At 38.1% G+C, this 22,994-nt stretch overlaps 1 protein-coding gene across 1 annotated transcript in view; it reads right to left on the bottom strand.

The window, feature by feature from the left end:
• Nprl3 (GATOR complex protein Nprl3) overlaps positions 1–22,994 on the bottom strand; it is a 425,627-nt gene that overhangs the window by 320,531 nt on the left and 82,102 nt on the right. The window contains exons 3-4 of the mRNA XM_090377042.1: positions 18,304–18,345; positions 15,968–16,142 (exon numbers count right to left, since the gene is read on the bottom strand). Of these exons, the coding sequence (XP_090233168.1) occupies positions 15,968–16,142; positions 18,304–18,345 (217 nt within the window). The remainder of the gene's footprint in view (positions 1–15,967; positions 16,143–18,303; positions 18,346–22,994) is intronic.

Genomic DNA, 22,994 nt, shown 5'->3' with positions numbered 1-22,994 from the left:
GAGTTTAAAGCCTCTAGAGGTGGATATTCATTTATATCCATAGTTGCTCCTTTTTGCCCTGGAGGATAACTTTTCCCCCGTGTTATCGGCCCCTCCACATGGAGGCAGAAGCGGTGCCACCTAGTGACCAAGTAGCTAGCAAAATTAGTTGGTTAGTGAGAAAGCTAATAAATATATACAAAGAAATGAAAGGTGGTTTCCCTTTCTGGGTTCTCACTCAAAATCTGTCAAGTACAGAACCACTTACAGTGAACTGATAATAATAATGGCACTAGAAATTAAACAAAACGAAATCACTGTCAAAAATCACTCTATATATCTTCTGGGGAAAATTGTTTGGCACTCAGGGCCGGTGTGTGTGTGTGTGTGTGTGTGTGTGTGTGTGTGTGTGCGTGTGCGCGTGCTTTTTCTTTTTTTGGCTAATGTTATATAAGTTCACTTTCTTGCATTATTTGCCAATACTACTGCCTACCTACCTAAGAGCAGGTATGTCCTCTTCTTGCCACCAGTACCACTGCCAGTAAATTTTTGTAGGGGCAAGGTACTGACTCTACAGTACCTTGCCCCTACAAAAAAGGCCTCTGAATGTTGCACAAGGTATGTGTTCCAAGTCACCAGGATTGTATCCCATAAATCTGTAATAGTCCACGATGTTTCAACGTGATTGTCGATATATTCTATGGGACACATATCCATAAAATTGGGTGGGAAGATAGCACCTGAAAGTCATTTTCATGTTCAGTGAACCACTCTTGAACAATACTAACAATGTAACAGCGTGCACTAGCCTGCTGGAACACACCCATGCCATTTTGGTTAACAGTCATCACAAAGGAGTGTACTTTATCAGTATTCAGAGTGCAGTCTAGGGGTGTGAGGCCTCAAGAGATTTCCAGGAAAACAGCCTTATAACCAAAAAACTGCAATCATCTGCCTCTTTCTGTTGTAGCAGGACATCAGTGTGATTCCTCTCTGCAGTTTGTTACTGTACAGAGGAATCTGTCTATTATTCACATGGCATAACAAGAAGCAAATTTCCAAGCAGAAGCCTTTGGAATAAGAAAGTGAAAAAAGGCAGCAAAGAACAGGAGCACAGGTTTTGAGAACAAGTGGAGAAATACCATCAGAACCTGGAGCTTTCTTAACATCAAGATTCATCAAAATCCTTCTGACGGAAGACCACAGGAGGCATCGAATGGAGTGTGTTGGGAATGGTGGGAGGTGTTTTACCAAGATCATTAATACACGAGTTGGAAGAAAAATGGGATGCTAGCAGGTCAGCTTTATCTTTGGCTGAAGTGACAACAGAACCATCTGGTTTTGACAGAGGTGGGAGCACAGATGGGCAAAAGTTGCAGCCAACAGCTTTGGCAAGAGACTAGAATGCTCAGCTACCATTAGGGCAAGAGGCAAGTTTTCTACCCTTAGCTTGCTCAAAATTAGTTTGGACTGATTAATAACTGCTTTACAATTGTTGCAGATCTTCTCCTAATGACTCCATGATCTGATTGCTGTACACAGATTCAAGATGAATCTGCATTATTTCTTTGATAATTGACCATTATTTTTCTCCAGATATCCCATTATGAACAGTGTAGACATTTGCACATCTCCAATCCATAAAAATTTCCCCTGATTCCAAGAATGTGCTCATGCTTATAGCTAAAGTTTTTTTATCTATTTTGCTACACCTTTTAATATAATTGGAAAAATTCCATCAGCTCCAGGTGCTGCATTTATTTTTGGCATCAACTATTTCTCTTCCATTTTTTCAGTTATTACAATATCATTTATTGACAAGTTATAAGTTTGTATACTTGTGGTTTACCTATCTCTAAACACTTCATGCATAAATGTAGATTAAAAATATTTATTCAGTTTGTCAGCAACCACAACAGAATCATCAATAGTTATGCCATTCATATCTAGTGGACAAATGTGGGTCATTATTTTCCTTCTAGTGTTAATATAAACAAAGAATTCTTTGCTACTTTCCTTGCTAGCCAAATTCCTAGCCAAAGATGTCTTGTAATGTGCCTTAGCCTGCTTAACTCCCTTGTGATGTGATTGCAGACTAATTTATATTTGCTGTATGTTTCTATGTCACCTGATCATTTATAATCAATTCTATTTGAGCATTCAGTGAAAAATGCCATTCCTTGTTCGAAACAGCAAATTGTAATGAACGGCATTGACCCAATTGTATCCCACATTGTGACTACCTTCACAACAGTGCCATTTGGGTGATGATATCCCCTGAGAATAAGTAACAATAGTCTTCTCCAGTGGTGAAGCATTTCTTATTCAATGTAGTGCAATGCATGGTAACTCTTTGTGAAGGTAGTCACAACGTGTGATACAACCAAATCGATGCCACTCATGACAATTCACCATTATGAAAAAAGAATGGTGTATTTCACTGAATGTTCAAAAGTAAATTTAAATTCGTAATGTATTATGCCTTGTGCATTTATTTTTACTTAATAATCATTCTATAAATTTTTCTTCTCTGTCAATGGTCTCGTCAGTTCACTGTTGTCCATTTAGGTTTAAACCTGAATGGTTTAAACCTAAATGGACAACAGTGAACCAACAGTAATGGACAACACTACTAACTTTTCATACAAACTGAGTTTGTATGAAAAGTTAGTAATGCCTACAATTACTTCCCTCAACGCTTGCCATCTTGAATTTGCAATTGAAAACATTTTCAGTTGATCTCATTGAAAGAATATGAAACCTGTCTAATAGTATTATTAGTCACCTTTATGAAAGAAAAATTCTTTCCCTTTACCTTTGACAATAGTTATATCTTTATTTAAATTCCACATCAATATGCAATAATTATTACCAGCAGACTTTTAATGAATGAAGAGCAAGACTAAAAAGGAGTTTAGGGCTGTAAACCTCAGACTATGGGAAATTTACTAGACAGACAAGTTAGTGCAAAGCATCATTTTAGTTCATAATAAATCACAAGGTTTTTTTTTTTTTTTTTTATGTAAACCCCAAACACGAGAGGTATTGGAACCTATAGTACTTAGTACCGTGCTTGGGTTGGAGGTTGAGAAGACGAAAGAAGATATTTGTTGACATTGGACTTGAACTTCTGTAGACTGTAATTTTCAGGAAATATGTATGAAGGAAGGTTGTTCCAGAAAACAGCAGTTGAATGAATAAATAAACGAAGAAGATGAAAAGTTGGTTCTGTGAGTTTGAAGTTGGACAGTAAATGGATGTTGGCTGGTGGCGGCACGTGTTCGGACTGTTTTGAAAGAGAGAGCAGGAATTATAGAAGTCAATTCAAAAGAACAGTGCCCATGGAAGTATCTGTAGAAGAGGCATGCAGCAGAAACAGTATGAGACAGTGAGTGCAGAGACTCTGTTAGAGATGAATCATTAATTAACCTAACTGCCCTCTTCTGAATGGAATCAAGAAGCCTGAGAGAGGTTTTGGGGGCACCACCCCAGTTGCGGATTTACGATTTATAAAGAGTGAGTAGATGTTTGGAAGAAAAGTAATGCCGAGAGCGAAAGAGAAAACCAAATTTTTTAGATGCAGAGGAAGCATTTTTTTGTAATGTGCTTGTGCCAAGAGAGATTAGAAGTCAGGATAATCTAATCCCCAAAAGAGATATATCATTTTTCCTAGAAATTGGAGTGTCACCAAAGATAACCATAGGAGCCGAAGAATCCTTTTTGCGAGATATAAGACAAGACTAAGTTTTAGGATTGAAATCAACTAAGTTGTCTTTGCACCACTGGCGAATTACCTGGAGATCGGCATTTAAGGAATTGGGAGCAGATATTCGAGAAGTTTAAGCAATTTAAGCAGGGAAAGGTTTCTCAAAATCAAAAATGGAATGCAATGTGCTATCATTGGCAAAACTATGGATAGGATTTCCAGTCGATGGAAGAAGGTCATTAATATACAAAAGGAAAAGAGTGGGGGGAAAGAACTGAACCTTGGGGGGACACCAGCATTAGTGGAGAAGTTAGAAGACAGAGAGCCATCTACCATCACCCTCAGTGAGCAATCAGAGAGAAAACTGGATAACCAATTACTAAAAACAGTTGGCAAACCATAAGATCGAAGCTTGTTTAGAAGACCATTAGGTCAAACACAATTGAAAGCCTTTGAGATGTCAAGAGCAACTACTTGTGTTTCACCGAACCTTTCCATTGAATTAGTCCATAAATGGGTTACATAAGCCAGTGGATCGACACTGATGGAATCCATACTGGCGATGGTTGATCAGATAGAAGGTTTCTATGTAGTTTAAGAGTTGGCAGTTAATTAATTTCTCCATTACTTTAGAAAGAGTAGAAGTAATTGGAATGGGACGATAACTGGATGGGAGGGATTTGTCACCCTTTTTAGGAACTGGTTGGATATGAGCAAATTTCCAAGCAGAAGGAAAAACACCTTTGAAATAAGAAAGTGAAAAAAAGGCTGCAAAGAATAGGAGTAAGTTTAGGAGCACAGGTTTTGAGAACAAGTGGAGAAATACTATCGGGACCTGGAGCTTTCTTAGTATCAAGGTTCGTCAAAATCCTTCTGACATCCTTTTGCCGGAAGACCACAGGAGGCATTGAATGGAGCATTTTGGGAATGGTGGGAGGTTGTTTTACCAAGATCATTAATACATGAGCTCAAAGAAAAATGGGATGCTAGCAGGTCAGCATTATCCTTGGCTGAAGTGACAACAGAACCATCTGGTTTGGACAGAGGTGGGAGCAGAGATGGACAAAAGTTGCGGCCAATAGCTTTGGCAAGAGACCACAATGCTCAGCTAACATTAGGGCAAGAAGCAAGATTTCTGCTCTTAGCCTGTTCAAACTCTAGTTTGGACTGATTAATAACTACTTTACATTTGTTGAGAGCTTTGGTGTAGGCAGAAAATGAAACTGAAGAATTAGAAACAAGCCAATTACGATATGCAACGTTCTTCTCTTGAACAGCTTTAGCACATTTATTGGAAAACCAAGGTTTAGATAAAGAACGAGCTTTTAAAGTGGAGTGTGGGATAAAGGATTCCATTCCTGCAATAATAATTTCACTGACACGATCTGAGCAAACGTTGACATCAGACGTTTTGAAACAGTAATCCGACCAGGGAAAAGAAGAAAAGAAATCTCGCAGGTCATCCCATTTTGCATTCTTGTAATGCCAAACAACATGAGGTTGGGAACAGCCATGAGATAAAGGCTCCACTGGAGAAGAGACAATCACCAAGTTGTGATCTGAAGTGCCTAAAGGACCTCTCACTTCGACCGTGTGCTTAGAAGGGTTGTTTGTGAGAAAAAGATCAAGCGTGTTGGCTGTATGATTAGGATTGTCCGGTATTCTTGCAGGTAAATGAACAATCTGTGCAAGGTCATTAGTAATTGCAAAAGCCTCAGCTGGGTCGGTGTGACTAGAAAACGGAAGCCAGCTGGAGTTGTGAACATTAAAATCACCAAGGAAAATTACCTCACTGTTAGTAAAGTTGGACTGGAGAAAGTCAAGTTGCAAATAGAGGAAGTCAAAGAGCTCCTACTGATTAGTGGAGTTTGGAGAAAGGTAGCGACAACAGATGAATTTGACGCAATGAGGTGGCGAGATTTTAAGCCAGAGAAGATCAAAGAGAGGAGATTCCAAATTGCCAAGTCTCTGACAGGGAATATCAGAACAGACATATGCACAAGTACCACCTTTGAGGTGAAAGGAATCATACAGCGAATAATTTGGGCATCTCAGATGAGCAGTAGTTGAATCAACCGATAACTGAGATTCTGTCAGAAAAAGTACATGGGGTTTGGCAGGCTGCAAATGGAAACGGACACTGTTGAGATTAGAATTGAGACCATGTATATTTATGTAATGAATTAGGAAGTGCTTGGGAGGTTTAGATCTTTTCACAGATAAGCTTGCTCTATTAGTTTGACAATTCATGGTGTATTCAATAGTAAGAAAAAAAGTGGGTGGGACATGATATATGAAGTAACGAAATTTTTGGATATGGCGTACACATGGTAAGAATATACCCAGATCCTTGACATAATGTGGCCTCGACAATGCTCCCCACATACACACTACTCGGACTCCCTCCACTCACTATCTGGCAGAGTAGAGTTAGCAAGATTATACACTAGCTGATCCGGAAGCCTCCTAGAGAGTTACCAATAGGTTCAGTCCAGTGTACTAACTGCGAACACCGTTTTAGAACTGTACTCTCGAAATGTAAGGAATATTGGATCTCGCCACGATGTTCATCATAACCTCAAAAGTCATCAATCATACTGCATGATGGAAGAGGTAGGGAAGGGTTGACCGGAACTTAGCTCTAGAGACTAAACATGGGTTCCACCACTTCAAGCCTCCAATAAGCAAAGTGGTGGTATTGCACCGGTTGATGAGAGTCATCTACCACCTATAAGTAGGTGAAATGAAGTAGGCTGAATGGAGAGTTACTGTTAATAACTATCTCAAAAGTGCTGTTTTTCCCTTGGTACCTTTCTAACATGCTGGGGTAAAAAGCAGTCATCTAATAAATCCTGAAATGTTCTGCTACTGTACGGATGACTAGCCTAGAAGTTTCAATTAATATCTAGAAAGTAAAAGTACCCCATTATAAGATATTCTGATTTACTGGCTCTCACTATTTGTCTATATATCTCTTCATGGCCTATAACATGCCTATACTCTCATTTTTGTTTTTCCAGTGCTTATGTCACAAAACTGACTAAACATTATACTGTCCACCTATATCAACCACAGGTGCACTGTCTCAATCTATGTGCTTCTTCCACCCCCACCCCCCATCTTGTCTGTCCTTTCTGTAAATGTACTCTCAACATTTAAATTCTTTTAGTATAAAGCAGAGATATGATGCTCAATACGTTCTATGTTGTATTTCAGTATTTGCAGAAAGAGAGAAATTTACCTCAATATGATATGTAGAACCTTCCGTATGACACTCTCCAGAAATTAAAACAAATATAAAATTAACACAAAATGATTACAATAATAAAATCAATTTAAAAAAAAATGAACATAAATTTTGAAAAACGATTTTCCCTCCCGAAGTTGACAGGGCTTTTCGACCATATGTCTTGATCACAGAATAGGAATAACGTGGCATATGTGTTAGTCGAAATCTTAAATAGACATTATTTGTCGTAATGTCTGCTGGTTAATATCTTTATTTCTGAGTCTAAAGCAGGTTCCATCATTGCTTTAGACTCAGAAATACAGATATTAACCAGCAGATTCTTAAACAGGGATTACCCCCTTGCTACAATAAACCAAATTAAGGTACAAGCTAAGGATAGCATACAAAAAAACTACACCAACCAACAATAGGAACATCAAAAAATACTTTATTTCTGTCCCATACATTGAACAGTAGCACAAACAGCTTAACAGATTCTTTAAAGATACTGAATTTAAAATTGTGGCCAGGCCAATATGGATATTACACACTATACTGAACAATCGCTCAGTCCTTTCCTCTTTCGCAACACAAATAAATGACCTGGTATAAAACATTTTTGCAGTGATTGCGACTTGTCTTACCAGGGCTTGACTCTATGCAAGCTGGAGCAAAACAGCATGCGTCCACAGTTTGTGCTTCTCGTTCTACGTATCATATTGAGGTAAATTTCTCTTATCCTTCTACAAACATTTAAATTCTGCATCCCCTATACCTGAATGGCACCGTGTTTCTGATATCCCTATAAAATCCTAATTTTATGACCTAATCAATATATAAAATTCCAAAAATTTAACTATACTCTTAGCATTAGGATACAAGCGAGTATATGTGCAACTGTTTTGGCCCCTAGTAACCATTACACAGCCCATTTAATTAATCCCTGTGTTCCTTGGCTGTGAAGGACTTGTACAAGCACCATTCATTTTCTCACTCATTGTATAATAAAGTGTATTTATTAAATTTCTTGCTCCATGAGGTTCACCAGCCGTACATTTATCCCTCACACCTTGCTTTCCTGTCTGTTGTGTGTCTCAACAGAGGTAGTGGAATTATCAATTTCACATTTGTCTACAACTGCTGTAAAACTATTAGTTTCTGTAACCCACCTATCACTGGCTTGAAGAAAGGGTAGGGTGGGGTGCAAGAATATTTTTCATATTTATCTATATATATATATATTTATTATTTTATTTATTTTTTTTTTTTTTTTCATATATATCCCATCCCTGTTAAAAAACGCTCTCCTGTTAACAAGTACAGCCCAAGATGAGAAAAGTTTTATCCTATGAGCTTTGCAGTATCTCCGAGACCAAACTGATTGATAACAAACTCATCATGTATTCCCTCCTATTGTGTCTGGGCAAAACTGCAGACACTTTCAGATTTAATCGTAACTCATGACTTTTTTTCAACAGATTTGCAAGAACTGAAGAAATTATTCAGAACATGAGGAACTATTAGCAATTTCAAAATAAGCCTATGAGGAATGCTTCCAGAAGTTGCAGAAGCATTGAAATCAGTTGCTCTACACCTGTAGATTAAATCTTCACATCTACTATTCCTAATATCATTAGTGCCAATGTGTACAACAATATCACCTTTTGTATAACTGATCTCCAACACCAACGTTTGCCTTAGGCAGACATAATCTGGTCCTATTCCAGCTATCCATTCTGTATAAATTATTTCCCATTTCCCTGGCAATAGAGTACAAACATACAAAAATGTTCAACGGGTATAACCTGCTCATCCTCAAATTTTTAAAGCTATTTTTGTACTGTCTTATCTTCTAAACTATCTAAAATTACTTGTAAACAGATAGAAGCTAGAAGATTTCAATACAATTCATTCTTTATTTTCCCACCGTCTTCCTTCTGCTTACTTGAAAACTCTAGGTATCGTTCCCTTTATTATTATACTTTTGGTTTGTTTCTAGACCTGTTTTGACTTGCATATTTTTTCGCTTGCTTTTTCCCTGCAGTACAAGCATTTGGTATTCATCTCCTTTTTATACTAACTCTTACAAAGCCCTTACTAAAAGGTTGGGCTTTACAACCCCAGCTAGCTCAGTATGTTTTTCTATACTTTTTACCTTTCTACTTCTACCTTTCTTTCCGTTCGTAGAGCTAGTAGTGCAATACAAGGGTGAAATGAACATTCTAACTGTCCTCATTCTATTGCTATTTTCGTCTTTATTCAACTAAGCCTTTATCCCTTCCCCATTCTCAAGTTAATGCCTCTCCCTATACCATGAGCCAATTTAGTCTGTGCATCCCCCTGGTCATTTGCGTAGCACTGCTCGCACTTTATTCTCCCGTGCTTGGATTCACTCTAGTTTGATTAGTGACAGGCACTTGGAGATTTCCAAAATTAAGGCGGAGCTTTCAAATTCAGTTATCCACCTCAGGTTCTAGACAGATGGGAGCTTCAGACTCACAAATTTGTTGCGCAATCTAACCCTCCTAGCATCAATGAATTAATTTCTACTGCCTACCTCCCCTATTATCAGGGTGTATCGGAACATCCTGTTAGGATTTTGTGTCTCCATCATATACGATGTGTGCAATCTTCTGGAAGGAAATTACAGTCTTATTTCTAAGGTGAAAACACCTTCTCCTCCTTTCCTATGGAGTGGTTCCATACACCACATTAAGTGCCCAGATTGTGAAGGGGGGATGTTATGTATCATGAGGTGGCTCTGCGAACCGCTAATTTTGAATGCTCCACGGTTGCCGAGCATTATTGGGTTGAGCAGCAAAATCTCAATCCCCAATGAGATGTTGAAATTGTGAACTATTCACATGATTTACACCAGTGTTCATGGCTTGAGGCACTGCACATAGGTAGCAGTAATAGTACCATGAATCACACTAGGAGAGTGCACATGCACCCCATTATGGAATGTACTGTTTTGCCATGCAATGAGCGTTGCCGATCATCACGTGTACGTAATTCTATTCTACCGACCAGACTTGTGATGCATGATCATGCTCAGCTGACTTTTGCTGTTGTAACCGACAATATATATTGGAGTACACCACGCACCAACTGAGCTGATGAAGAGGCACTTCGTATCAAAAGCTACCATGTATTTTAATGCTTTTATCATATTGTATTTTAATGCTTTTATTTTATTTTATATTTTATCTCTGTTTTAGTATTTTATATATATTTATTATTTATTTATTTCAATAAATTTATTTTAATCAGTTGTCGCTAGAAAACTGTATGATAGTAAATACTAGTAATAGTTAAATTTTGGCAGTTTAAATAATTTTTTGAATCAGTAAATAATTAATAAGATTAAAATTTAATAAAATTAAGTAAGTAGATTAAATTATTATTAAATAACTAAATTATTAACTGATTTAAAAAATTATTTAAACTGTTAAAATTAATCTTTACCAGGTATTAGCATTAGTAGAGGCATATGATGCAAGAAAGCAAGCTTATGCAGCATCAACCAAAACAAAAAAAAAAAAAAAACGCCTTCCACTTCACCCCTCCGTTCGTTCGAAATACCTGTCCAGCTGAGCCTTAAATTTATTTAGGCTATCAACTTCCACAACAAGGGATGGAAGTCTATTCCACCAGCCAACCACCCACTGGCTAAAGGCAAATTTCCGCACGTCTATCCTACATCTGTCTTTCCTGAATTTGAATTTATGCCCTCTCAGGTGATTATTCTGAGCAAGAGGCAGTATCCCATCAGCATTGAGCATGCTCAAACCATTCAAGGCTTTGTACACCTCTATCAGATCACCTCGCCGGTGCCTAGTCTCCAGACACTGTAATTTGCAAAACTTAAGCCTTTCTTCTTAAGAGCAACCCTTCGTTCCGTTCACCAACCTTGTTGCCCTTCTCTGTACTCGTTCCAGCAGCTCTACATCCTTCTTGAAATGATGCCTCCAGACCTGTATACAGTACTCAAGGTGCGGCCTGACCATTGCCTTATACAAGGGAATAATCACCTCCCTATCCCTGCTAGAAAAATTCCTGTATATCATTGATAAGACACCATGAGCTACTCTTCCAGCCCATATGCACTGCTCAGAGAACTTCATATTTGCCTGCACAATTACCCCCCCAGGTCCTTTTCATTCTCTACCACTGTCAGTAGCGTCCTTAACAACCCTGCCAACATTTGTATCATCTGCAAACTTGGACATTAAGCTTGATATACCATAATCAATATTATTTATAAATACAGAAAACAATAATGGACCCAACACTGAAGGACTCCACTAATAACATTAGTTCACGATGAGCAGTGTCCATTGATTACCGCTCTGTCTTCTCCCACTCAACCACCCCATTATCCATAGCAACAACTTGCCTCCAATGTCACACTGCTCCAATTTGTGCAGCAGTCTTCCATGAGAGCTTCCTTGGACTCAGGGGAGGTACCCATAGACTGGAGATGTGCAAATGTGACCCCAATTCACAAAGGAAGATGAAAAGCTCACACAAGCAATTATAGACCTGTGAGTTTAAATTCTGTTCCAGGAAAATTAATGGAGGCACTAGTTAAAGAAGCACTGCAGGATCATTTAGACAAGACTTCAGTTATAGCTAGGACACAGCATGGTTTTGTTAAGGGGAAGTCTTGCCTGACCAATTTGATTGGATACTATGATGCAGTCACAAAGGAACTGGATGCAGGGAATAACTTTGATATTATATACTTGGATCTTAGAAAGGCTTTTGATACTGTTGCACATGGAAGACTGCTGCACAAATTGGAGCAGTGTAACATTGGAGGCAAATTGCTGCTGTGGGTAAAGGGGTGGCTGAGGGGGAGAAGACAGAGAGTGGTAATCAATGGACACTGCTCGTCGTGGACTAATGTTATTAGTGGAGTCCCTCAGGGCTCAGTGTTGGGTCCATTATTGTTTTCTGTATTCATAAATGATATTGATAATGGTATATTAAGCTTAATGTCGAAGTTTGCAGACGATACAAAGGTAGGCAGGGTTGTCAAGGACACTACTGACACTATGCTGCTGCAACAGGATCTGGAAAGGTTGAGCAGATGGGCTGAGAGGTGGCAAATGAAGTTTAACATTGACAAATGTAAAGTACTACACATGGGAAACAGCAACCCCAGAGCAACGTATCAACTCTGTGGTATTGCACTGACAGTGGTAGAGAATGAAAGGGACCTGGGGGTGGTTGTGCAGGCAGATATGAAGTTCTCTGAGCAGTGCAGACGGGCTGCAAGAGTAGCTCATGGTGTATTGTCAATGATATATAGGAATTTTTCTAGCAGGGATAAGGAGGTGATTATTCCCTTGTATAAGGCAATGGTCAGGCCACACCTAGAGTACTGTATACAGGCCTGGAGGCCTCATTTCAAGAAGGATGTAGAGCTGCTGGAACGAGTACAGAGAAGGGCAACAAGATTAGTGAATGGAACAAAGGGGTGCTCTTACGAAGAAAGGCTTAAGATTTGCAAATTACAGTGTCTGGAGACTAGGCACCAGTGAGGTGATCCGATAGAGGTGTATAAAGCCTTGAATGGTTTGAGCATGCTCAATGCTGATGGGATTCTTCCTCTCGCTCAGAATAATCACCTGAGAGGGCATACATTCAAATTGAGGAAAGACAGATGTAGGATAGACGTGCGGAAATTTGCCTTTAGCCAGCGAGTGGTTGGTTGGTGGAACAGACTTCCATCCCTTGTCGTGGAAGTTGATAGCCTAAATAAGTTTAAGGCTCAGCTGGACAGGTATTTTGAACGAACAGAGGGGTGAAGTGGGAGTGGTTTTTTTTTTTTTTTTTTTGGCTGATGCTGCATAAGCTTGCTTTCTTGCATCAAATGCCTCTACTAATGCTAATGCTAATGTGCAACAGTATCAAAAGCCTTTCTACGATCCAAATATATAATATCAAAGTTATTCCCTGCATCCAATTCTTTTGTGACTACATCATAGTATCCAATCAAATTGGTCAGGCAAGACCTTCCCTTAACAAAACCAATTTTCCTGGAACAGAAGTTAAACTCACAGGTCTATAATTACTTGTGTCAGCCTTTGATTCTCCTTTGTGAATTGGGGTTACATTTGCACATCTCCAGTTTGTGGGTACCTCCCCTGAGTCCAAGGAAGCTCTCATAATTATGGCTAACGGATTGCTTACTTTCTTTGCTGCCTCCTTTAATATAACTGGATAGATCCCATCCACCCCATGTGCCTTTCTTGTATTTATATTCAACAATTTCTACTCTACTTTACTCTCAATTATTACAATATCATCTAGCTCACTGCCAGTGTTTACTTCATCTATGGCATTACCCTTCCTGAATAACTCCTCATGTGTGAATGTAGATGCAAAATATTGATTCAGTTTGTTAACTACCTGAGCAGGATCATCAGCAGTTGAACCATTGATATCAAGTGGACCAATCTGATTCATCCCCTTCCTTCTCGAGTTTACATAAGTAAAGAACTCCTTGCTGTTTTTCTTTGCATCCCTTGCCAAAGATTTCTCGTAATCTGCCTTCGCTTGCCAAACCTCCTTTGTAACTTGGTTACAGATCAACTTATATCTATCATAGACTTCTGTGTCACGTGTTAATTTATAGGTATCCCATGCATTTTTCTTCTCTGCCATATGTCTCATTAGTTCATCTGACATCCATTTAGGCCTGAACCTTGAACAATATTTCTTAGTTGGTATGTAAAGCCTAGTAGCTTCCAAGATAAGTTCTTTGAATGCTTCACATTTTGAGTTTGCTGTTGGTAACATCATTAGTTGGTCCCACTGTATAGAATTTAAATACTGTCTCAGACCATCGTAGTCGCCTTTACGAAAGCAATAACCCTTCCCTTTACCCCGGATGGTAGTTACCTCCTTGAGTAAATCCCACTTCAGCACACTGTGATCACTGCCACCTAGTGGTTCCTGTATCTGCAGATTCTTAATGCATGAAGAATCACTACTGATAATCAAATCAAGAGTATTGCTCCCTCTAGTTGCCTCCCGAACATGCTGATTTAGAAAACAATCATCCAATAAATCCACAAAAGCCTTGCTAGTGTGTGAGTGACCAACCCACAAATTCCAGTCAATATCTGGGAAATTAAAATCCCCCATTATAAGACTCTCTGATTTACTGGCCCACTCTATTTCCCTGTACAGTTCCTTATTATACTCCTCAGAGTCATTAGGCCTATAGCACACTCCTACTCTCAATTTTAATCTCCCAATGCTTATGTCACACCAAACTGACTCAACACTGCACTGTCCAACAATGTCGACTGGCTTCACTTCCTTGGATTTTATGTGTTTCTTAACTAATAGCATAACACCTCCTCCCTTTCTATCCTGTCTATCCTTTCTGTAGATGTTGTACTCCCCAAATTCCAGTTCTGCATTACTTATATCTGTGTGACACCACGTCTCTGATATCCCAACAATATCCGCCTTTGATGCTTTGAGCAATACCTCAAATTCATCAAATTTATTTACGAAACTCCTAGCATTGGTGTACACACAAGTATACATGCACCTATTCTTTTTCTTAGCTACCCTAACACAATCCATGTGTTTACTTGTACCCCAATGACTCCCAGCAGTCTCTGAAAGATCCTGCATCTTATTTTCCAAGCTGCTGCTCATTCCAATAGAAGCAGTGCAAGAATCACTTTCACCTCTGCCAGTGGCTACTGTTAATCTATTAGTCCTTGTATCCCCCAATCTAGCAGTTTTCCGACCCACCTAACACTGCCTCGATAGCATCAGCAAACATTCTTGCACCCTTTCTATTTAAGTGTATCCCATCCCTGTAGAAGCAGTCTCTCCTGTTAACAAGTACAGACCAGGCTGAAAAAAAATTCTACCCCTTGAGCCTTGCACAATCTTTCCAAGGCCGAATTGATTGACAGGGCTCTCATCATATATTCCCTCCTATCGTGTCTAGGCAGAATTGCAGACACTTTGAAATTCAACCCCAAATCACGGCTTTTTTTCAACAGTGACCTGTACTTGTTAAGTAATTCGGCCGGTCTCCTACTCTTAATATCATTAGTACATGTTTACTAATATCTGTTGACTAATTCATGTTCTATTTATGCATATAAGCATTAAATGCTAAATAAATATTAATAAGTAAACAAGAAAGTGTAATCAAATTAACAACTCTATATGAATAAAGTCACCATAATTTACCAGTTCTGCTGCCTTTATAGTAACAAAAGAAGTGGTAAAGGATGTAACACAAAACATCAGAGAAAATTAATGGCAGCTTACAATCTATGCAGGTTGAAGTGTTAACTATTTCACCAATTTCCAAAAAATCCTAGTCAACTCAAATCAAATCAAGTAGACAAATTAGATAAAATCATGTATTATATATAAATCAGAATTACGTATCAGATATGATATCCCCACCCCTTTAACATTTTTATAGTCTTAAAATAAGAGCAAGGCTGCTCTAGAACAGCAGACTAACACCCCCCCCCCCATCCTTCCCAAACCTACAACAATACTTTCTACATATATTAATTAATTCTCCAATAAATTCACACCTGACAATCACACATGCTGATTAGTGTTCTTTTCTATACCATAAATCATTAAGCACATGAGAGACACAATCAGAAGGAAGAGACCTGAGCAATGAATAATTCAGAGTTACTGTAATAATATTCCTGGTCATTACGCAAAAATTTTGGAATACCTTACTAAATACTTTATAACTATCTTACAACGTACTCCTTATTCACCTAACTTTCCAATTCATATTTTTTTTATAAACTAAAGAACTCATTAAAAGGATGTTTTTTGGAGAAACATTAAGTATGGCAGATACAACAAACTCAATCACAGAACCTAAATCAAAAATAAAAACATGAAGATATCAAGAAGGCTTTTTGACAGTTATGTAACTGATTGAAAAATGTTTAAATAGCTTCATTATTTTAAAAAATTCAATATGTACCTTAAGAGTAATAAAATACAACACAGAAAATATATTTTTATGAACATACCTTCAATGCAAACACAATATTAAACATTAGTATTGTGGACTGTTCTCTATTAGATGCATGAGATAACATTGTAGGGTGGCCAACAAAGCGAACATCATTAACCTTAAGTTCAAACTTCCGTCCACAGAGTTCAAGTTTCACAGCAAATAAATTTGACAGAACTTTATCTGGAAATCTATAAACGGGACATAAAACAATGCTTTAATAAAATAATATAATAAGACAGTCAATTTATATTTCATTCAGAATTAGCAATAATATGCACACACAAAAAGTGCACTGTTTTGTGTGTGCATATGATACATTTATATGTATCATATTTTCCCAGACCAAGGTGTACATTTTTTCCCTAGAAAGCATTGTCTAAAATCCCCTATATCTTATGGTTCAAAGTATACTATGCAAACCACACTGATGTATGTTTATCTTCAGCCATAACTAGAGACAGAATTGTCAAAACATCCAGGTGGCCTTCTGAAAACAGCCAGTTCTTTTATTGTGTAACCTTTTCAGATCACACATAATAGCCTGTTAAATTAAACAGAGTTACCTGTAATTCAAGGAAGTCTTATCCAACTGAATTCATTGGATATATGAATTAACAAATTTAAACTAATCATGTGAGAGGAGAAGACCAAATGGATGGAGGCACCAAATCACGATTTAACAACAGCAAGACAAATTAAGTAACCTAACATTTCCCAGTGAAACAAATGGGTGAAAAATTAGTAGGCATTAATGGAACACCATGTCCTTCAAGAACTGTGGAATCAGCAACTCCCTTGATGTCCCTGAAGATGATGCATTAAGTGAAAAGTCAAACCATAACATCATAATGAGTGAGACACTAGTGACAATGCATTATATGATGAGAAAAATGATTTGTTCTAAACTGGCATTTTGTTTAACAAGTATTTGTGAATTTGCATTTCAAATATATGCGATAAAATAATTTTTATCCAAAATTTGCTTTCTAAAACATGGGTGCACCTTACAGTCCAGTGACTTTTATGATCCAGAAAATACAGTATTTCAAACAGTATCAAGTATGCTATAATTTAGTTGCATAGTAACCTTTGGAAACACGGTCATGCATGTGGATTAAGCCAATCCCTAATTTTAAACTCTTTTATCATGACCATTTTTCGATTTCTTATTCATTTTTTTCTTTTCCCTCACTGATTACTAAAATGAATTCCATTTTAGTAGAGTTTTTAAATATAAAATTCACAAAACAATTATGACACTGCAGCTTACCAAGATTCATCATTCAGTTTTACAAATAAAATGAAAAGGATACTGTTATCACTGAAGATCTCAATTTTCAGTTCATAGTTGCAATAGTTATTTTTTAGATTTTTTTTTTTTTTTGTAAAATCATCCAAATTTTATTGTTTAATTAAATTAATCTGGCAGTCTTTCATTTAATACCTTGTGAGGGACAAGCTTTTTGCACAAACAGATGAACCAAAACAGTTTTGCTATCTTTATATGCTCTCTCCCTTTCTCCACGGTTATCTACACAGTTTACTGCTTCATTACATGGCGTAAACTGTGTAGATAGTCAGGCAGCATTTGACACATGAATTGCCACAGATGTTAAAAAAATTTTAACATCGCAAAATAATGGCTTCTTTCAAAGGACTAACCAAAACAGTGTGCTGTTTATTTTTGATTGTGTTTTGCTGCATAGTGGATAAAAGGATGGTATCATTACAAAAACTTTATCATAGTTTTACTTGAAGGTACTTAGACTCTCATCCGGCTATGACTTTGTTTTTAAAAGCTTTGAAAATCTTGGAGATTGGCTCAATCTCCACTGTGCTGCACAACAGTTTAAACATGCATTAGGCATTCACCTTTCCAAGTTGTGCATGATCCTTTTGGGTATCTGACAACAGTCCAATATTGAAAGCTTATAATGCAGCCCACACATGAATAATTTTTCACTTTTTTTATACACCTTAATAATACCACATGCAGTAAATCTTAAAATATTATTATTGCTGTCAGAGTATTTGAAAAAAATTATCTTCTAACTTAACTGGATGCACAGGCTGATCATCTCATGCAGGGATGTTTCTCATTATTATACAAAATTTGTATATCTTTTTTATAGATATATCACCTTTCGGGTATGTTCACACACACACACTCAAAAATAATTAGAATTAACCTAAATCACGTTTCATGAAAATTACACATATATACAAATGAATCACAGAAAATAGAGAGATAATAAAAACCAACAAAATCTGCCATTTCTATATAACATTTCATGCATTTATATAAGATGAGTCAGTATGTGTCAGAAAGAAAGAAAGAAACAACCTTACCTGAGTAAGCTAGGTTCACTATTTTCACCAATGCCTGTATTCCTATTAAAATTAATAAATAGCAATACAGTAAATACCATATACAGAAAAACAAAGAAAATTTAAAGTAATTCACACAATGAAAACTGTTAAGGCAATAGCTCCTCTAAATATTCAATTATTTTAAAAGTACTTAAGCTTGTTGCTCGTATCTAAATGGTCCTACATCGTTCGAATCTTGCAGCCATTGTTTTTGTATATAGTGGTAGGGAATTCAAATTTTTAATTGAGGTAGTTAGGTAGCTCTAACGTATAATTTAGAGTAATACGCTTCACTGTTTCTATTAGATAGTGTAGTATTGACATTTAATTAATTTAATTTATTGATTTTATTAATTTAAAGTATCATGCCCCAAATTAGAGCAGCAAAGAAAGGGGCACAAAGTGGCAGGAGTGTTGTGACTCGGAGGAGAACTGAGGGGGCGATTCTCCAACGCAACACAGCCTAAAAAAATGTGCAACTTGTGAAATGTTTGCCGAACTCTCTGGAACGGAACATGACATTGCCATGGGGGATGTCTTTGTGTGTGCGCGATGTAAGGAGTGTAGGGAAATCAGGCGACAACTCAGCGTTATTATGGGCCTATATGAGAGTTTGAAGGACAGAGTAGATGCCCTCGAAAGATCTAAATTGAGGGGCCCATCAGGCTCTCAGCTGCCCACATCAATGCCAGAGCTTGCACTTGGTCATCACGCAACACAGCGGCAACCCCCAAGGCAGAATGCGCTGCTCCCACAGGAACTAGTAGTTGTTGGTGACTCTATTCTCAGGGAAACGGGAAACACGCTTTGTAAAAAGGATAGGTGGAACAGGACCAGGGTATGTCTGCCAGGGGCAAAGGTTGATGACGTTGTAGAGCGGATATCATCTTTTAAGGGCACAAAAGGTGATATAGTTGTACACGTTGGCACTAATGATATTAGGAGTAGGAGAACGGCAGAATTACTTAACAAGTACAGGTCACTGTTGAAAAAAAGCCAAGAATTAGGGTTGAATTTGAAAGTGTCTGCAATTCTGCCCAGACACGATAGAAGGGAGTATATGATGAGAGCCTTGTCAATCAATTCGGCCCTGGAAAGAATGTGCAAGGCTTAAGGGGTAGAATTTTTTTCAGCCTGGACTGTACTTGTTAACAGGAGAGATTGCTTCTATAGGGATGGGATACACTTAAATAGAAAGGGTGCAAGAATATTTGCTGATGCTATCGAGGCAGTGTTAGGTGGGTTGGAAAACTGATAGCTTGGGGGGATACAAGGACTAACAGTTTAACAGTAGCCGTAGGCAGAGGTGAAGGTGATTCTTGCACAACTTCTATTAGAATAAGTAACGACCTGCAGCGTGGGGTGTTGGGGGTTTCAGGGACGGATGGCAGTCATCCTGAAATAGGTGGGTATATGGGATGTGTTAGGATAACTAAGAATAGGAGTAGGAGCATGTATGCTTGCAGGTATACCAATGCTAGAAGTATAGTAATTAAATTTGATGAATTTGAAGTGTTGGTCAAGACACCAAAGGCGGATATTGTTGGGATAGCAGAGATGTGGTGTCACACAGATATAAGGAATGCTGAACTGGAATTTGGGGAGTACAATGTGTACAGAAAGGATAGATAGGATAGAAAGGGAGGTGGGGTGTTATGCTGTTAATTAAGAAAAACAAAATCAAAAGAAGTGCATCCAGTTGATATAGATGAACAGTGCACTGTTGAGTCAGTTTGGTGTGACATAAGCACTGCGAAAGCAAAAATAAGAGTAGGAGTGTGTTATAGGCCTAATGACTCAAATGAATACAATGAACAATTGTACAGAGAAATAGAGTGGGCTAGTAAATCGGAATGTCTTATAATGGGGGATTTTAACTTCCCAGATATTGACTGGAACTTGTGGGTTGGTCACTCACACACTAGTCAGACTTTTGTGGATTTATTGGATGATTGTTTTCTGCAGCAGCATGTTCGAGAGGCAACCAGAGAAAGTAATACTCTTCATCTGGTTATCAGCAGTGATCATTCGTGTATTAAGAATTTGCAGAATAAGGAACCACTAGATGGCAGTGATCACAGTGTACTGATGTGGGATTTACTTAAAGATTTAATTACCATCAGGGGTAAAGGAAAGGGTTTTTGCTTCCGTAAAGGTGAGTACAGTGCTCTCCGACAGTTTTAAATTCTGTAGAGTGGGATCGACAGACGATGTTACCAACAGTAAATTCTAAGTGGGAAGCGTTCAAGGAATTAATCGTGGAAGCTACTAAAAGTTTCATACCTATTAAGAAATATTGTTCAAGGTTAAGGCCTAAATGGTTATCTAATGAACTAATGAGACTCGTAATAGAGAAGAAAAATGCATGGGATGCATATAAATTATCAAGCGACTCAGAAGCGCATGGCAGATATAAGCTAGTCTGTAATCAGGTGACAAAGGAGGTTAGGCAGGCGAAGGCAGATTACGAGAAATCCTTGGCAAAAGATGCTAAGAAAAACAGCAAGGATTTCTTTACTTATATAAACTCTAAAAGGAAGGGGATGAATCTGATTGGTCCACTTGACATCGATGTTTCGACTGTTGATGATCCTGCTCAGATAGCAAACAAACTGAATGAGTATTTTGCATCTACATTCACACATGAGGAATTATTAAGATTTGAAAATGGCAAAAGGTTATCAAATTGTAGCAGGATACTTAATGATTTTGTAATAACTGAGAGCAAAGTGGAGGAGAAATTGTTGAAGTTAAACATAAGAAAAGCACCTGGGGTGGATGGGATCTATCCAGTTATATTAAAGGAGGTGGCAAAGGAAGTAATGAAACCCTTAGCCATAATTATGAGAGCATCCTTGGACTCAGGGGAGGTTCCCACGGACTGGAGATGTGCAAATGTATCCCCAATTCACAAAGGGGGATCGAAGGGTGACACGAGTAATTACAGACCAGTTAGTTTAACTTCTGTTCCGGGTAAAATAATGGAGTCACTGGTTAAAGATGCATTGCAGGATCATCTAGACAAGACTGCAGCAATAATTCAGACACAGAATGGGTCTGTTAAGGGAAAGTCTTGTCTGACAAATTTGATAGGATATTATGATGTGGTTACAAAGGAACTGGATGCAAAAAATAATTTTGATATCATATATTTGGATTTCAGGAAAGCTTTTGACACTATTGCACATGGAAGACTATTGTACAAATTGGAGCAGAATGGTATTAAGAGTAAGTTGCTACAATGGATAAAAGGATGGTTAAGTGGGAGAAGACAGAGGGTGGTAATCAATGGGTGCTGCTCTTCGTGGACTAATATTATTAGTGGAGTCCCACAGGGTTCGGTGTTAGGTCCACTGTTGTTTTGTATATTTATCAATGATATTGATGAAGGTTGAAGGTATATCAGGCTTAATGTCAAAGTTTGCAGATGATACAAAGGTTGGCAGGGTTGTTAATGACAGTGATGGCAGTGTGCTACTGCAACAGGATCTAGATAATTTGGGCAGATGGGCTAAGAAGTGGCAACTGAAGTTTAACCTTGACCTTGATAAATGCAAAGTACTGCATATGGGTAGAAGTAACCCCAGAGAAACGTAGCTGTGTGGTACTACACTTAAGGTGGTAGAAAATGAAAAAGACCTGGGAGTAATTGTGCAGTCAGATATGAAGTTTTCTGAGCAATGCAGACAGGCTGCCAGGGCAGGTCATGGGGTTTTGTCAATGATACATAGGAATTTTGCTAGCAGGGAAAAGGAGGTGATTATCCCTCTGTATAAGGCAACGGTCAGGCCAAGCCTTGAGTACTGCGTACAGGTCTGGAGGCCTCATTTTAGGAAGAATGTAGATTTACTTGAGCGTGTACAGAGAAGGGCAACAAGATTGGTGAGAGGAATGAAGGGATCCTCTTACCAAGAGAGGCTTAAGTTCTGCAAATTGCAGTGGCTGGAGACTAGGCACCTGTGCGGTGATCTGATTGAGGTATATAAGGCCTTGAATGGGTTGAGCACGCTGAGTTCTGATGGGATCCTTACACTTGTTCAGATTACGAACCTAAGGGGGCATAAATTCAAATTAAGAAAGGACAGATGTAGAATAGATGTGCGGAAATTTGCCTTTAGCCAGCGGGTGGTTAATTGCTGGAATAAACTTCCATCTGTCGTTGTGGAAGTTGATAGGTTGAATAAATTTAAGGAGGAACTGGACAGGCATTTGGAGGCAATGGTGTGATTTTTTTTTTTTTTTTGGCTGATGCTACATAAGCTCATACACTTGCTTTTTTGCATCACATGCCACTACTACTACTACTTCTTTAACCCGTGACTCCATTATTTTTCCCAGGAATAGACATTAAGCTAACAGGTCTGCAATTATTCATGTCACCTTTTGATTTCCCTTTGTGAATCTGGGATATAAAGGCTGCCATAGCCTAGTTGTCAGGCGTGCGGGTGCATAAGTACAAGTGCCTTGAGTGACCGGGGTTCAAGTCCATGACTACCGAATACAGTGTTGTTTCTTGTATTCTGTCTATCTTGTGAACTCCTCTGACCGTTTGGTCATCCAAGAGTATAAACAGAAAATTTATTTATTTATTTATATATTCACATAACTCCAGTCCATAGGAGATATTCACTTATCTCCTGAATCCAAAAATGCTCTCATAATTACGGCTA

This window comes from Mastigoproctus giganteus, chromosome 7 (assembly GCF_048544385.1).
Source record: "Mastigoproctus giganteus isolate SK-2022 chromosome 7, ASM4854438v1, whole genome shotgun sequence".
In the NCBI taxonomy this organism is placed as follows: Eukaryota; Metazoa; Arthropoda; class Arachnida; order Uropygi; family Thelyphonidae; genus Mastigoproctus; species Mastigoproctus giganteus.
The sequence above is the reverse complement of the archived record's forward strand: the minus strand, read 5'-3'. Positions and strand labels throughout refer to the sequence as shown.